Below are 15,516 nucleotides of genomic sequence, written 5' to 3'. Positions count from 1 at the left end.
ACAGCTGTGATCAGGGATGACTGGGTTAAGCAGGTGATGTGGGATGAAGGAAGGGCATTCCCAGAGGCCCAAGCAGAATGTGCAAGGGTTCTGTGGCAGCTGGAAGTGTGAAGTCCAGAAATTATTCATGTTTCATAGATTTCCAGACACTTTATTTCTCACATTTCAATCTCTAAAGTCGGGTTACATGGTAGAGTCGCTGGCTAGCTGGTGGCAGTCCTGACATCGTTGTCATTGCCTGCACTTGCCCACACTTCAAAAGCATCCAACCCTGCAGAAAGGGCGTCAGCAGCCTGGAAGAAAACCCCAGAGACAAGAGCAGAGCACTCTTAATCCCAGGCTCCAAATGGTGGGGGCTCCCAGTGGAGGGGAACCAGATTTGTCAGCAACACTCCCGAAGCAGGAATCCAGAGTCAGCTTGCTCTGCAGACCTGCATGGTTGGCTTAGGACTCCAATGGCTGCTGGTGGGTTTCTGCCGGCAATGCAGAAGACGGGGGTTCAGTCCCTGGGTCAGGAAGATCCCCTAGGGAAGGGAATGGCAACCCACTCCAGTATTCTTGCCTAGAGAATCCCATGGACAGAGGAGCCTGGTGGGCTACAGTCCATGGGGTCACAGGGAGTCAGACAGGACTGAGAGGCTAACACTTTCACACTTACACTTATGAATTGGGGGGGTGCGGTGATGGGGAAGAGTGCTCTCCTGTTTCTCACCTCACAGGAGTGGGTGACAGGGAAACACACCAGCATCCCGCCTCTGTCAGATTCCAAATGTAAAGGAGTTTTCTGAACACCATAAACTATTTTGCTTCTATTTTCCTTTTTATGTGTGCATTCGAATTATGTATGATGAGAATCTATGTCTAAGGCAAAAAGAGCTCCTTCGGGAGTATAAAATAAAGAGTCTAGTGATGAAAGAGCCTCGGGACATAGTTAACTGGCAGCATTCCTCTTTTCTTTAGTGGCAGCTTTTACAATTGTTGACATTCTGGATTTGCTTAAAACACGGGGCCACAGTGAAAACACAGGCTTATCACGAGCCAGTCCTGGTTACAAGTATTTTACGATGACTGTCCTATTTGCATAGGACTTGGTTATGAAACATGGAGAAGGAAATGGCAGCCCACTCCAGTACTCTTGCCTGGAAAATCCCATGGATGGAGGAGCCTGGTAGGTTGCAGTCCATGGGGTCGCTAAGAGTCGGACACGAATGAGCAACTTCACTTTCACTTTTCACTTTCAAGCATTGGAAAAGGAAATGGCAACCCACTCCAGTGTTCTTGCCTGGAGAATCCCAGGGAGGGGGGAGCCTGGTGGGCTGCCATCAATGGGGTCGCAGAGTCAGACACGGCTGAAGTGACTTAGCAGCAGCAGGTTATGAAACAAGGATTATGGATTATCTCCAATTCACAGAGGAGGAAAGTGAGACTCAGAGAGGTTAATAACTTGCCCAAAGTCACACAGCTCTCAGACTGTAGCCTGACTGGGCAATGGGAAACTGCTTGGAGTTGTTAGCAGAAGAGAACATCTAGTTGTTTAAGCCTCCCTGGAGGCATCTGGAAATGCAGATAATCCTCTCAGAGGGCTGTTAACGAGGATTCCACGAGCTGGTGCCCGGCCTAAGCGTTCATTAAATGGTCCCTGGTGTGGTTATTATCTTTAGTGTTAATAATATCAAGTATCCGTCCAGATTTGACCCTCTGCGAATCTTACACCTATTTGCATCCCTCAGGGATTCCAGCCCAGGAATCACTCCGGAGAGCCTTCTCTGGGTTAGCCAAGCGTGGTAATGTGGTAACGGGGGGCCTGCAGCCACGGGCCCCTGCCTTGCTCAACACTGTGAGTCACACCCTTCTTCCAGCCTCCTTGGAGGCTGGGCCGTGTCGCCCCATTGCTCTCGCTGATTGCTCTCACATTTGTCACCCCAGACATGCCCGGCTGCACCTCAATCTCTCAGTCTGGCTCTGTGACTTGGTTCAGCTGAGTCAGCCAGAGGGAGGCTCATGGGGGAGGAAGAAATTTCATCAGCGGACAAGATCCTGGGATTTCAAGGCTTAATTAACCATTGAGGGATGCTCATCAGAGGCTGGCTATCCTCATCCTTAGGCTAGATTCTTCCTTTAAAAAATTGTTCAGGGACTTCCCTGCTGGTCCCGTGGTTAAGAATCAGCCCTGCAATGCAGGGGACATGGGTTTGATCCTTTTGTGGGGAACTAGGGTCCCACATGCCCTGGAGCAACTAAGCCCATGCACCACAACTAAAAATTGATGCAGACAAATAATATATTTTTAAATGTTCTTTAAAACAGTGTTCAGGTGCATGATCAAAATGTAAAGAAGGATTTCCCTGGTGGTCCAGCGGCTAAGACTCCATGCCCCCAATGCAGGGGACCTGGCATTCAATCCCTGGTCAGGGAACTAGATCCCACATGCCACAACTAAGAGTTCACATGCAGCAAATAAAGACCCTTTGTGTTGCAATGAAGACTGAAGATCCTCTCATGTGCAACTAAGACCTGGTGCAGCCATATATATATATATATATATAAGATATTTCGGAGGATTCTTTACCATCTGAGCCACCAGGGAAACCCCCTTTATGTAGATATAGATATAGATGTGTATATGTATATATGTGTGTATATGTGTATGTGTGTATGTATGTGGTATATATGAGTTTATATGTTTGTATATATGTGTATGTGTGTATATGTGGATAGTGTGTATATACGTGTATATGTACACATGTGTGTATATGTGTCTGTGAGTATATGTGTGGTATATATGTATATGTTGTATATGTGGATGTGTGTATATATGTGTAATGTGTATATGTATATATGTGTGTATATCTATATATGTGTGTACATATATATATATCAAGAATACATTAGTATATGGAGAAAAAAAATTAAGTCCTTCTCCCCTTCATCACTCCTAACTCCAGTCCCCAAGGCCCAGTTAGCATTTTCTGTGTTCTTTCTGAGATGCAGCTGCCCAAGTCTGTCTATCAGAGGTGGTTGCAACCACACACAGGTGTGCACCTCCATGCTTTGAAATGTATTTCCCAATCTGCTTCTCTTCTGTTCAGAACTATTGGCCTTGGTCTTTTGAATGGCTGCATAGTATTCCATGACGTTATCCCATCATCATTTCAACTATCTCTTTTTTTAAATTAATTTTTATTGGAGTACAGCAGCTTTACAATGTTATGTTAGCTTCTGCTGTACAGTGAGGTAAATCAACCATATGTATACATAGATCCCCCCTCTTTTTCAGATTTCCTTCCCGTTTAGGTCCCCACAGAGCATTGAGTAGAGTTCCCTGAGCTTGTACAGTAGATTCTCATTAGTTATCTATTTTATACATAGTAGTGCATATATGTCAATCCAATCTCCCAATTCCTCCCATCCCCCACACACACTTTCCCCTTGGTCTCTATTTCTGCTTTGCAAATAAGTTCATCTGTATCATTTTTCTAGTCAACGGTCTCTTATTGACAAAGATTTTAAATATTTGCATCTTTTGGGCCATAATGACTGCTCTTCTCAAATATCTTTTTCTGGAGGTTTTTAAGGGGGTTAGTTCTCACTGCTGCCAACATGTGGACCCAAGAGACAGGCAAGAAGCAGAGACAGACGCATGAATGGACAACATCATCTACTGCCTGCAACCTCCTCCCTCTGGTCTCAGCTTCCCCAGCTGCACAGAGAAGGACTCCCACTTCCCTCTGGCTTTGAATTCTCTGGGTATCCCTGGTCCGACCCCAAAGGCCAGAGGCAGGAGTGTTCTGGAGCTCTGGAAAGTAGAGGCCAGGGAGGCCAGGGCAGCTGGCAACCAGGTTCAGCCAGAGCCCAGGACTGACCAGGGCTGAGTCAGAGAGCAGCTTTTTCTCCCTGCCTATGGCAAGCCCAGTGCCCTGCCTGGCACCCTAGCAGCTTGGCTGGGGCCCAGCTCCCTAGCCAGATGGTTAAGGGCCCCAGGCTCAAGAACTAAAATCCTAAAACAGCCTCCAGGGACTTCTGGGCACCTGGCCCTCTGGTGTGGGGTCTGAGGGATGCCCTCCTCCCCACCCAAGTGTCTGGGAAGGGGTGGTTTTCCCACTCACCATTTAGGAGTGGAAATAGCCAGAGCTGAACAAGAGCAGAAATGCTCAGGGCTGTGGCCCAAACGAGCTGCCCAGGTGGGAGGAGGCAGTGGGGAGCCAGAGCCAGGGAGGTGGGGTCCAGGGCCACCTGCCAAGTGGGCCAGATGCCCAGGGACTCGGGGTGTGGCCCCAGCACTGAAGAGGGCCTGGTGCAGCCCGGCCCCCACTACCTGACCCTCAGACAGCTCTCCCTGCTCTCCCCAGGGTGCCCCCCCTCTCCTGGGGCCCCGCCTTGCCCCAGGCCTCTCGCCAAGCCTGGCTCCCTGACAGCAAACGTCCTGGTGGGCTCCGCCTGTGACCAGGGAGTCGCTGGGAGACACTGACTGGCTCGTGACCCTTCTGTTGGACTTTGTGTCAATTTCCAGAGTTTCACATGACCTCCGAGGCCCTGCAGGGCCCCCCCACCCCTACCTCCTCAGCCGCACACCTGCTCCAGCTTCCTCAGTCTCTCTGTCACTCTCAGGACCTTTGCGTTTGCTGTTCTCCTAAAGAATCTACCTTCCATGCAGGAGACCCTGGTTCAATTCCTGGGTCAGGAAGATCCACTGGAGAAGAGACAGGCTACCCACTCCCGTATCCTTGGGCTCCCCTTGTGTCTCAGCTGGTAAAGAATCTGCCTGCAATGCAGGAGACCTGGGTTCGATCCCTGGGTTGGGAAGAGAAGGGAAAGGCTACCCACTCCAGTATTCTGGACTGGAGAATTCCATGCACTGTATAGTCCCTGGGGTCCCAAAGAACTGGACACGCCTGAGGGACTTTCACTCTCACTTTTCAGCCTGGAACAACCCTGTCCACCCGACACATGCACACCCTCTGCCTCCCCTATCTAGCTCCTTCTCACCCTACTGGCCTCTCTAAGGGCCTCTTTCTCAGAAAAGATCTTCCCTTTCTAAAGGAGACTCCAGTCTTTCTGCGAGGGCTTCTCTTTGCCGTGGCTTCTCTTGTTGCGGAGCACAGACTCTAGACACACCGGCTTCAGAAGTTGTGGTACATGGGCTTAGCTGCCTTGTAGCCTGTGGAATCTTCCCAGGCCGAGGACTGAACCCGTGTTCCCTGCACTGGCAGGTGATTCTTAACCACTGGACCGCCGGGAAGTCCTCCCCTCGTAGTCTTCCTCCACTGCATCTGTCCTTGTTTGCTCCATCTGCTCCCCACTAGAACAGAAGCTCCCAAGGCCAGGGATGCCGTGGGGTTGTCCAGGGACGTGGTCTGGGCTGAAGAAACCATAAGAGTGACAGCGTATGCTGACAGCTTGCCCATACCAACTCTGCCCTTCATCCGTGTTCATCAGTGTGAACACATATGATGTGTTCAATGCCTTCTACAGCCGTAAAATACAGGTGCTATTATTACCATCTCCCTTTTGTGAAGAAACCGAACACAGAGAAGGTAAGTCACTTGCTTCAAGCCACACAGCCAGGAAATGTTTTTGAGCAAACTGGACTTCTGTTTCAGAGATGTGGAAAGTGAGGCTCAGAGGGGTGTGAGGGTCAGTCGGGTGACTGAGGGTAAACCCCAGGCCTCACTCTGAGAGTTGCTGCTTCTGCCCCCCCACCACCATCCCACCATCCCACCATCCCACCACACTACCATCCCAGTGCCTTGTTGCTGCCTGGTAGGAGGGCAAGGCTGGCGCCCAGAGCCCGGTTAGTGAGCGCGGGGAGGCCCTGCGCCAAGCCCCGAGGTTGCCTTATAATTAAAGACACACCCATCAAAGACCGCTCCAAGGTACCATTAAATATTCATTAAGCAAGAAAAAAATAAATCCAGAAGGTAAAACGGGTTGGCGCACTGTGGGGTGAGGAACATAAAAACACGTCCCCACCAGACAAGTAACTGCTTCTTAAAACGGCCTCGGGGTTTCCAGACACCGGTAAAACCACCAGCGCCCTTTGACCCAAGCACTCTCAGCATCTGGGAACATGCCTCCAGGAAGGAGCCCAGGAGGAAAGAAAATCAGGAACGTGTCTGACGTTGCTCCTAACCAAATCCGGGAGGCGCGCAGATGTCCACCAAGAGAACCCAGGGGTGCCTGAGGACAGAATTCCCTCCCCTGGGCTGCTCAGTCCAGAACACTTTCACCTGCCTCACCTCTAACCTTTACACAAGGTTCCCTCCACCTGGAAAGCCTGTTCCACCTCTGCTCACCTGGTTCTCGCCTAACCATTTCTTTAAAAGAAAAACTCCATTTTTTATTTGATGTGTTTATTTGGGGTTGCGCTGGGTCTGCTTTGCTGCGCTCTGGCTTTCTCTAGTTGCGGTGGGCAGGGTCTAGGCTTTGCTAAGGTGCACAGGCTTCTCACTGCGGCGGCTTGTCTTGTGGAAGACAGGCTCTAGGAAGGTGGACTTCAGTAGTTGCGGCTCCTGGGCCCTAGAGCTTAGTCTCAGTAGGTGTGGCACACGTGCTTTAGCTGGTGTGAGGCACGTGGGATCTTTCACATTGGGGATTGAACCCGTGTCTCCTACATTGGCAGGCGGATTCTTATGCACGGTACCACCAAGCAAGTCCGCCTAATCATTTCTTGGCCGCAGCTAGAAGTCCTTCTCTCCCTTCCTCTCCCCCACAGGAAGGGCAGGTAATGGGCAGGTTCCTTCTGTGACACCCCAAACAACCTGACCGATGCTGCTCCCTCGAAGCTTCACCACACTGGCAGTAAGCGCTCACCTGGAGTGCTTACTGATGCCCTCTCCAAGACTGTAAGCACCTGGAGGTGAGAACCAGAGCTGCCCTGGTGCCACCCAGACCAGGAGACCTGTGCTGGGAGTCATGTCTGGTCGTGGCGCTGGCAGCGCTCGTGCCTAGCTGTGTCCCAGAGCCCAGCACAGTGCCTGGTGCGGAGGTTACCCTCAACAAACAGTGGCTGGATGCAAGGTACTGATGTGATGCTGAGGGTTCCCCAGGGCAAGCGGAACCCCTGAAAGTCCAGACCTGCTTTCATAAGTACACAGAGACACACATGCACTGCGACGCTCAGCGAGATAAGCATCAACTTCCTCTTGGGTGAAGTCACTGAGATTAAAAACCCATCTCAGTAGCGGTGATGGCTGAACAACTTGGTGAACAGATTGAAAACCACTGACTTGTTCGTTTTTAAAGGGTGAATTTTACGATGTGTAAATTATGTGTCAAAAAAACCCCTTCATCTGTGGACTTCTCTGCTGGTCCAATGGTCAAGATTCCATGCTTCCACTGCAGAAGGGCTTGAGTTCAGTCCCTAGGATAGCTTAGTACGTGCCCTTACCAAGGCTGATGGAAGCAGCCAGAAAGTGACTCTGTCCCTTGGGAGGCCTTGAAGCCCCTAAAGTCTCAGAGGCAGTCCCCCCCATGTGGCTCACACTGTTTGTTGTCCACTCCAAATCCTTTCTCCCTTAATAATAGAATCATGGGCTTTTTAGTTAGATACAAGACAGTGTGGAATAAAATCAGTGTTTCCCATGTGACTAAGTTCTGGCCAATGAGATTTCAGCATAAATAACATGGCAGCTTCCAGAAAAACTTTTTTTTTTACATTTGTTTATTTTTGGCTATGCAGGGTCTTCATCGTTGTATGGGCTTTTCTCTAGTTGCAGTGCATGGTGCATGGGCTTCTCTTATTTCAGAGCACAGACTTTACAGCACGTGGGCTTCAGTCTGTAGCACATGGGTTCGACCGTTGTGGCTTAGTTGCTCCATGGCACGTGGGCACTTCCTGAATCAGGGATTGAATGCATGCCTCCTGCATTGGCAGGCAGATTCTTTACCAATGAGCCACCAGAGAAGCCCCAGAAGAATTTCTTAAAAGACAGCTCTGGCAACTACAAACTGGCGCTTGACGTGGGTGCTTGCCATCTGCCTCTACAAGGATTAAATCCTGGGCTGCTACAGCTGCTGACCTTTAACATCCCCTGAAAGGAGTTTAGGGTGGAGAGCAGAAATGAGACACTCTGTGCTGGGGAAATACCGGCAGGACAGGTCTTCAGATGGTTAGATATTTTCAGGAGCTGATTTTATGAGCCCAATTCTCGTATCTCCTCATATCTAGAAAAGCACTAAAATCCTTCATGATGATGACTGTTTATCGTGACTAGCAGGAAAGCTTCATGAGACTAGCAGAAACCTTCTAGAAAAAATACGTTGCTTTATTGCATGTACTCTTCTTTCATCAGAATCACATATATACTGTCCTTCCCTCCACCTCTTTGGAGTAGTTTCTCAGAGTTATCTGAGATACTGTCTCCTGGGCCACAGTCCTCATTTTGCCCCAAATAAAACTTAACTCACAACTCTCACATTGTGCTTTTTTTTTAAAGTCAACAGCTAGTAGGGGCCTTTTATCTCCTGTTCCCCATTTCCTCCATCCTGCTGGCTGGATTTTGACTGTGATAGCTGGAACTCAAGCAACCACATTGGATTGTGAGGTAGAAGTCACTTGTTTAACACGGCAGAGCAAGACAGAATGTACAAGGGCTGGGAATAATCATGGAGCTGCCCTACTAGCCCTATGTTATCAGCCTTCCCACTGCATGTCTGTAAGCTAAGCCTCTATATTAAGTCACTGGTATTTACATCACTCTCAAGAAACTCTAGTTCTAATTCAGAACCACTGTAGTCAAATTTGCTTCCCTGGTGGCTCAGATGGTAAAGAATCCGCCTGCAATTCAGGAGACCTGTGTTCAATCCCTGGGAATTGAATCCCTTGAGAAGACCTCCTGGAGGAAGGCAGGGCAACTCACTCCAGTATTCTTGCCTGGAGAATCCCATGGACAGAGGAAGTTGGTGGACTACAGTCCACAGCGTCGCAGAGTTGGACACAACTGAAATACTAAGCACAGCACAGCACATAGTCGAGTTTATAGTGAAACAGTGGGGACCAATATCCAAGAAGCTGAAGAGAAGATAGCTTTCTGTCTGCCTCCTTGCACTTCTTTACTTCTTCCCAAAACACATGTTAAGCAGGTTACTTTATCTGTGTTAAATTAAAAAAAAAAATATCCCAAACTCAAATGGGAAGAGTTGGTGCAAATATTAATAATGTAGCAGGGGATTCCCTGGCAGTTCAGTAGTTCAGGTTCATTTGCTTCCACTGCAAGGGGCAGGGGTTCAATCCCTGGTAGGGGAACTAAGATCCTGTACGTCATGCAGTGCATCCTACATAAGCGGGAAAAAATAACGTAGCAGACGATGTGCATGTTTGTGAACACCAAAAAGCTATGCATTTACACAGATGTTACTCAAATTTGTCTAGATGTTATACAGACACACATGTACATACACACACAGACACACACATACACGTTTTCCTCTGTTACTCCTTGATGCCTGTGCGGCTAAACTCCAACCATGATCAGCAGGGTGTGTTCCCCTGGGGCCAGTAGCCTCCAGGGCTCCCAATCATAGTGCCTGCATGGCTGCAGCCCAAGCCCACTCTAGGCTAGAGAGGCTGGGACCCCCTCCAACCGTCTCTTGATATCAGAAGCTCAGGTTTAATTCTCTAAGAGATGACAAAGATTCCCCCAGAGATATCTTCCCAGCTCCTTCAAGTGAGCCTTCGAGTGCCAGGCAACCTAAGGAGAATACTGGGGGCCTTGCCCTAACAGCATCACTAGCCCCATTATACTGATGAGGAAACTGAGGCCCAGGGAGTCACAGCAAGTAATCACCAAGGACAGGCCTGGGATTTGGCCTCTCTGCTACCTCCCAGATCTTTCCCTACCAACATGCAGGCTGAACGGTGCAGAGCAGGGGTTCTTTTTCTTTTTACAATCATTTATTGGGCACTGACTGTGTACTAAGCACTGTACCAAATGCTTTACGTAAACTGTCTCATGTGTTCCCCACAATGACCCTATGAGGTCGGTTGGACTATTTCCACTCTAAAGATAAGGGAAGTGGGGTCGGGACTTCCCTGGTGGTCCAGTGGTTAAAAATCCGCCTGACAATGCAGGGAGCACAGGTTCGATCCCTGGTCCGGGAAGATTCCACATGCTGCAGGGCAACTAAGCCCATGTGCCACAACTACTTAGCCTGTGCTCTAGAGACCGGAAACCGCAGCTACTGAAGCCTGCACGCCCTAGAGCCTGTGCTCCGCAACAAGAGGAGCCACCACAATGAGAAACCCGAGAACCACAACTAGAGAGTAGCCCCGGCTCACCGCAACTACAGAAAAGCCTGCCCAGACATGAGGTCAGGAGTGGAGGGACAGAGGCAGCTGAGTGGCATTGATGGAGACTGGGCTTGCCCTGACGGTGAGGAGCTGCCAGGGCGGCCTGAGGTCTGCTGGGAAGAGGAATAGGGTGCGGCCCGCGAGGGGCCCCCTTGACCCACCGTCTACACCAGCAGACCCCAGGCTCCGAGAGCCCAGCTGCCAACTCAGACGCTCACTTCTCCCTCGGGCTCCCGGAGCCTCCAGACCACTCACCAGGGTGCACAAAGTGACCGTGGCGGGAGGTCTACATACAGCTCGGTGTCCTCATCTGCATGATGAGAGAATTGAGAGATGGTGTCCGGAAAGAAAGGGCCTTCCTGCCATCCAGTCCAGGACAGCACTGTGACCTAGGGCTCGGCGGCGACAGGTCACAAGGGATTGGGAGGGGTGGTCAGCCCGCTCTCCTGCCCCAGCCCAGGACTCCTGAGCGGTGACAGGTTGTGGAAGAGAACTGAAGGGACAAAGGTCAGTGAGTGGGCTGGCTCAGGCAGACTGAGCAGCTGGGACCCCTGCAGGGAGGCTGGCCCCCTCCCGAGGGCCCTCCTCTCCCCAAACCACCCGCCCCTTAGACCTCCAGCCAAGTGGCCCCCTGGCCTCACGCTTCCAACACCCACAGGTCCCCTGTCCCAGCCCCCACCTCCTGGACACTCAATCATCAGTCCTGCCCCATGCTGGCCTCTCCTCTGCCTCCCGCCTGCCCCTCTCCAGCTCTACCTGCACAGAGGAGTCCAGGTATGAATCTGACCTGTCACTGCCCTACAGATATCTTTCGCTGGTCTGAAGGGCCCGCAGGGTGAAATGTAAGCAGCTTACAGGGCTTCAAAGGCCCCCCTGCCCTCCTAGCATCCCCTCACTCAGATGCTCCACCACCTTGGGGCTGTTCTGCCCTCTGTAACTACGGCCACATTGTTCCCTCCACCAGATGCAGTCCCACTGCCTCAAGGGCTGTGTCCTCTAAGATGCCTTTCCTTGTTCTTTCCCGAGATCTCTCAGTCTGCCTTAGCCAGCTCTGAGCTGCCCTGAGCCTCCCCAGATGGCCTGGAAGGCCAGGGAGAACCCCTCGGAACCTGGTGCTGACAGGGCCCCGAGCAGGGCTATAAAGCTCCCCGAGGCCAACTGATTGGCTCAAATCCAAACTCCTCATACGTGGCTGGATGAGCCAGGTCCACTCGTTTAACCTAACAGTTCACACTTCCCAGGATCGTGTGAGGACTTTTAACATACCTCAAGCATCTGCCTCCCTTAGACTGTGAGCTCCTAAACACAGTAGGTGCCTAATAATCAGCCTGCTTCCAAGCACAGGGCTTCCCGAGGACAAGAGGCAAAGGCCCAAGGGCAAGGCCTGCAGACAGAATGCTCCTCAGCCTCAAGCCCTACTGGCCTCCCTGACTCCCCGCCCTAGCAACAGACAACATACTCAGCGCTGGGCCGACCTTACCAGCGCCTCCTCTCTTCCATAGCTCACCTAAGCTCTGCCCGCGGGGACCCTGCACCACTCATCACCTCCCACCCCTCGCTCTGCCGACGGAGCCCTTTTCGCCCATCAGATGGTCCCAAGGCGCCAGGGGCCCTTCTTGGGATGTGGGTGCTCCCAAAAGGGGTTCAGCAGAATTTGAGAGTATGTTTAGGCTGAGGTTTGGCCCAGATGAGGGGGGGATGCCTTGGGCCAACGTGTCCACCCTCAGGTCTGCAGTCAAAATGAGATCGGCCATCATCCAGATATCAAATACAAAAGGTCACAGGCCCTAGCCAAGCTCGGGTCTGTCCAGGGCCTTCCCCGAGGAGCTCCCGTGGCAGAACCACTCCTTCCCTCACTCTTCAGACCACTGGACCTTTCTTAGCTTGTAGATGGATGCTTCATGACACCTCCCTCAAGAGGCCTTTTCTGACTGCCTCCTAAGTTAAATCAGAGTCCTTTATGAGCCCCCACTTCAGCCTCTGCCCACTATCCTCACAGCTGGACTGTCAGTGAGGCCTGGCCTTGGGCAAAGCAGCAATTCAAAACCAAGGAGACAGACATGAACCAGAAGTGTTTATTGCAGAAATTTGGCCAAGATTTCAGCTAAGTAATCACAGGTGAGGCTAGGCTGGGGCCCTCTGCCCAGGACTGGGCAGGAAAAACAGGAAACGGCCAAAGGAGGATATCTGGGCTCCAAGCCTCAGAGCTGTGAGAGGATGTTGGGGGCCAGGCTGCAGGTGAGGCCTGTGCCATCTGGCTCCACGTTCAGGGATTTGACGATGCCATCCTCTATCACCATGGAGAACCTGCCAGAAAGAAGGGCCGGGCCACATGAAACAGCCTGGGCCTGGAGGCTGGCAATGGAGACAGGCGGGGTAGCAGGTGAACGCCCCACAGGGGACCCTCCCACTTTTACCTCTTCAGTCGTTGATTCCCAAAGAGATACACCAGTGATTCATCAAGTAACAGATCTGTCTCCTGAAAGGAGAAGCAGAAAAAAGGTCAGGAACCCCCAAAACAGGCCAGGTCCCCTGGCCACTCCCCACACTGGCCGTGTCCCTCCAAGTCCCTGCTTCCAGGATGGAGGCTGGAAATGCACTCACCTTCCCAAAGGTCCCATTGGGGTCTGCCAGGAGCCGAACCTAAGGAGAAAGCAAAAGTCACAAAAAAATCTCCACCTTGGCCCCAGATCCCCTGCAGGATCCACAGCTCACCTTGCCCTCTGCGTTGTGGGCGCGTGCCCACTCTTGAGTCACAAAGACATCATTAACCGTCAGACATGCCACCACCTGGACCCCCTTGGCCTTCAGAGCATCAGCCTGCTCCACGAACCCTGGCAGGTGGGTCTGGAGAGGAGAACCAGAGTTAGCAGGTGGATAACTGCTTCTGTTCCTCAGCCCACCCTTCCCTCCTCATTTCCCGACGTCAACAGCTTTGATCAGACAACGAGAACTGTGTAAGCCACAGTCCCTTTTTGCTTTCCTAGTGGCTCAACAGTAAAGAATCCACCTGCCAACGCAGGAAACGCGGGTTCAATCCCTGCATCGGGAAGATCCCCTGGAGAAGGAAATGGCAACCCGCACCAGTATTCTCATCTGGGAAATCTCACGGACAGAGGAATCTAGCGCCCTACAGTCCATGGGGTTGCAGAGTTGGCACGACTTAGCAACTAAACAACAACAACTAAGAAGCTCGGATCCAAATTTAAGTGTTCCTTGGTCAACACCATGAACGCCCCATGAACAGGACTGTCTCATTGACCCGAGTCCCAAGTCCCTTCCACAGCCCCTGTCACCTAGCAGGATCAAAGAGAGGCACTGCATCACCTTTTCTCCTACATCCCTACACTCACAGTCACAACTTATTTCTTAAAAACCTGACATGCTTTTTAACTGTCATATCACCTACGTCCCATTGGTACAAGCTGTCCCAGGACTATGCAGGACTCATGAACAATACAAACATGCACACAAGATCCCAACTGCTGAGCCCCAGAAGCGCAGGCCTCACCTTGGAACAACCAGGGGTAAAGGCACCAGGGAGGCCAAACAGCACTCCCTTCTTGCCTTTGAACAGCTCTGCCAGGTTCACCTTGTTCCCAGGCTCCTTTTCAAATACCTCCACTGACGGAATGGCATCTCCCACCTAGAAGGAATGACTCCAAGGTAAGGGCAGGGGCAGGGCAGCGCGGGGGGGGGGGGGGGGGGGGGGGGGTGCCCACAGAGAGAGGGCTGAGTAGCCCTGCCTGGTCCCGTGGAGCCAGGGTTGACACCCAGCAGGGAAGTCCACCGCTGTCAGAGCTTCCAAAGGTCCCTTTCCTGCGACCACCTGGTTACCCCACATCCTCCAAGTTTCAAGGTGGCCCTATTCGTCTTATGGGCCGGTTGGTGACCACAGAAAAAAGGAGAGACGGCCTCTCTGGATGTCGCAAGAGATTGAGTAAACAAAATGAATTACAGGAAAGAAGTGGGACAGAGCGGCAGGAGGAGGCCCTGACAACACGGAGGGAGAGGACGCTGGGCACAGCTGAGTGTGCCACGTTCAAGACGAGAAAATGGGAGGGCAGCAGAAGGCTGGGGAGCAGGGTGCAGGTCCCTACATCCAGCAGGTATAGAAGTATAGAAGGACTCCCTTCAAAGGGGAGGGATCAGTGTTCCTGGGAGCCTGTGCGGGCTTCACAGGCCAGAAAAAGTAGACAAAGGGAGCAAAGTCAGGGGTGAGGGTAGAGCCTGGAGAAACCCAGCAGTGGGTGGTAGGATGAAGTAGGAAGAGGGGATCTCAGAAGACAGTGAAGCAAGGAGGAGCCCCAAGGAGCTGGGGATGGTTCCAGAAGATATGAGGGCTGAAAAATTCAGCAGAAGGGTGCAGTGGGGGAGACAAAACAGGGTTCTAAGAGACATCACCTGTTTCAAAGGATGGGGTGAGAGTAACACCCAATAACTTGACAAAAGCAGCCGGAGGGCGTGGAGGAGAGCACGTATAGGAGTTAAAAAGGGTAAAGGAGATAGTTCCATAATGTGGGGGTAGCCATGGTACTCCACTTGTAAATGGTGGAGACTCATCACAGGTGTCCCAGAGTGGGTGTGGCAGGGAGACGAGAGGAAGGCCCGAAAGCCTTGAGAACTGTTAGAGGAGATGGGGCACGAGACCCCTAAAACTGGCGACATCGTTGCAGCCACGGGGGTCTTGTTAAAGGAAACAAGGGGAACAGACGGCTGGAGGAGTCTCTATGAGCGGGAAGGTAAGAAAGATGGTGACTTCCCCCAGACAAGCAGGACGAAGGGGCGTGCGGAAATGAATGGAGTTGGGGAGGCAAAGAAGTCAGGCCTGGCTGGGCCCGCGGTCACCTTGATCGGGGCCATGGCTACAGCAGCGCTTCTGAAACCTCGGACCCCGCCAAACGTCCACTCGAGGATTCTTTCCAGGCACCCTCGGTATCCCGCCGCTGTAGCTGACGCACCCTCAACGATGGTCGCCCGGGACACCACCGAGCCCGGTCTGCAGCCCAGGACGCGTAACCACCCCAGACGCATGCCGAGTCATAAAGTCAGAACAGCCCCGCCCACGCCTCGAGGCTGAGGTAGAAGGCTGGGCGGAACCGGAGCGCTACGACCCAATACTGCGAAAGGCAGGGCAAAGGGTGGAACGAGGCGTAGGTTACCTGGCCACCCGCGAGGCGCCGCCACCGCGCAGGCGCGGACGGCGCACGAATGGGTGGGGCTTCCGA

At 52.1% G+C, this 15,516-nt stretch overlaps 1 protein-coding gene across 1 annotated transcript; it reads right to left on the bottom strand.

Moving 5' to 3' along the window:
• Window positions 1-12,349: 12,349 nt before the first annotated feature.
• Window positions 12,350-15,444, bottom strand: PRDX5 (peroxiredoxin 5). Its single transcript, XM_020903275.2, has 6 exons — window positions 15,137-15,444; window positions 13,800-13,934; window positions 13,004-13,135; window positions 12,893-12,931; window positions 12,706-12,767; window positions 12,350-12,595 (listed from the first exon to the last, which is right to left on the bottom strand). Exons 1-6 carry the CDS (start codon window positions 15,320-15,322, stop codon window positions 12,490-12,492), a joined length of 660 nt encoding a protein of 219 aa, XP_020758934.1. The 5' UTR covers window positions 15,323-15,444; the 3' UTR covers window positions 12,350-12,489.
• Between the last annotated feature and the right edge of the window lie 72 nt (window positions 15,445-15,516).

The sequence above is a fragment of the Odocoileus virginianus genome, chromosome 28 (assembly GCF_023699985.2).
Source record: "Odocoileus virginianus isolate 20LAN1187 ecotype Illinois chromosome 28, Ovbor_1.2, whole genome shotgun sequence".
Classification (NCBI taxonomy): domain Eukaryota; kingdom Metazoa; phylum Chordata; class Mammalia; order Artiodactyla; family Cervidae; genus Odocoileus; species Odocoileus virginianus.
The sequence above is the reverse complement of the archived record's forward strand: the minus strand, read 5'-3'. Positions and strand labels throughout refer to the sequence as shown.

Excerpts from the sequence above, each read along its gene's own strand:
- PRDX5 (XM_020903275.2), bottom strand. The coding sequence starts at position 15,322 with ATGCGTCTGGGGTGGTTACGCGTCCTGGGCTGCAGACCGGGCTCGGTG. Across the intron at positions 13,136-13,799 it reads TTACCCCTGGTTGTTCCAAG|ACCCACCTGCCAGGGTTCGT; the intron begins GTGAGGCCTGCG and ends TCTCCTCTCCAG. Across the intron at positions 12,932-13,003 it reads CCCACAACGCAGAGGGCAAG|GTTCGGCTCCTGGCAGACCC; the intron begins GTGAGCTGTGGA and ends CTTTCTCCTTAG.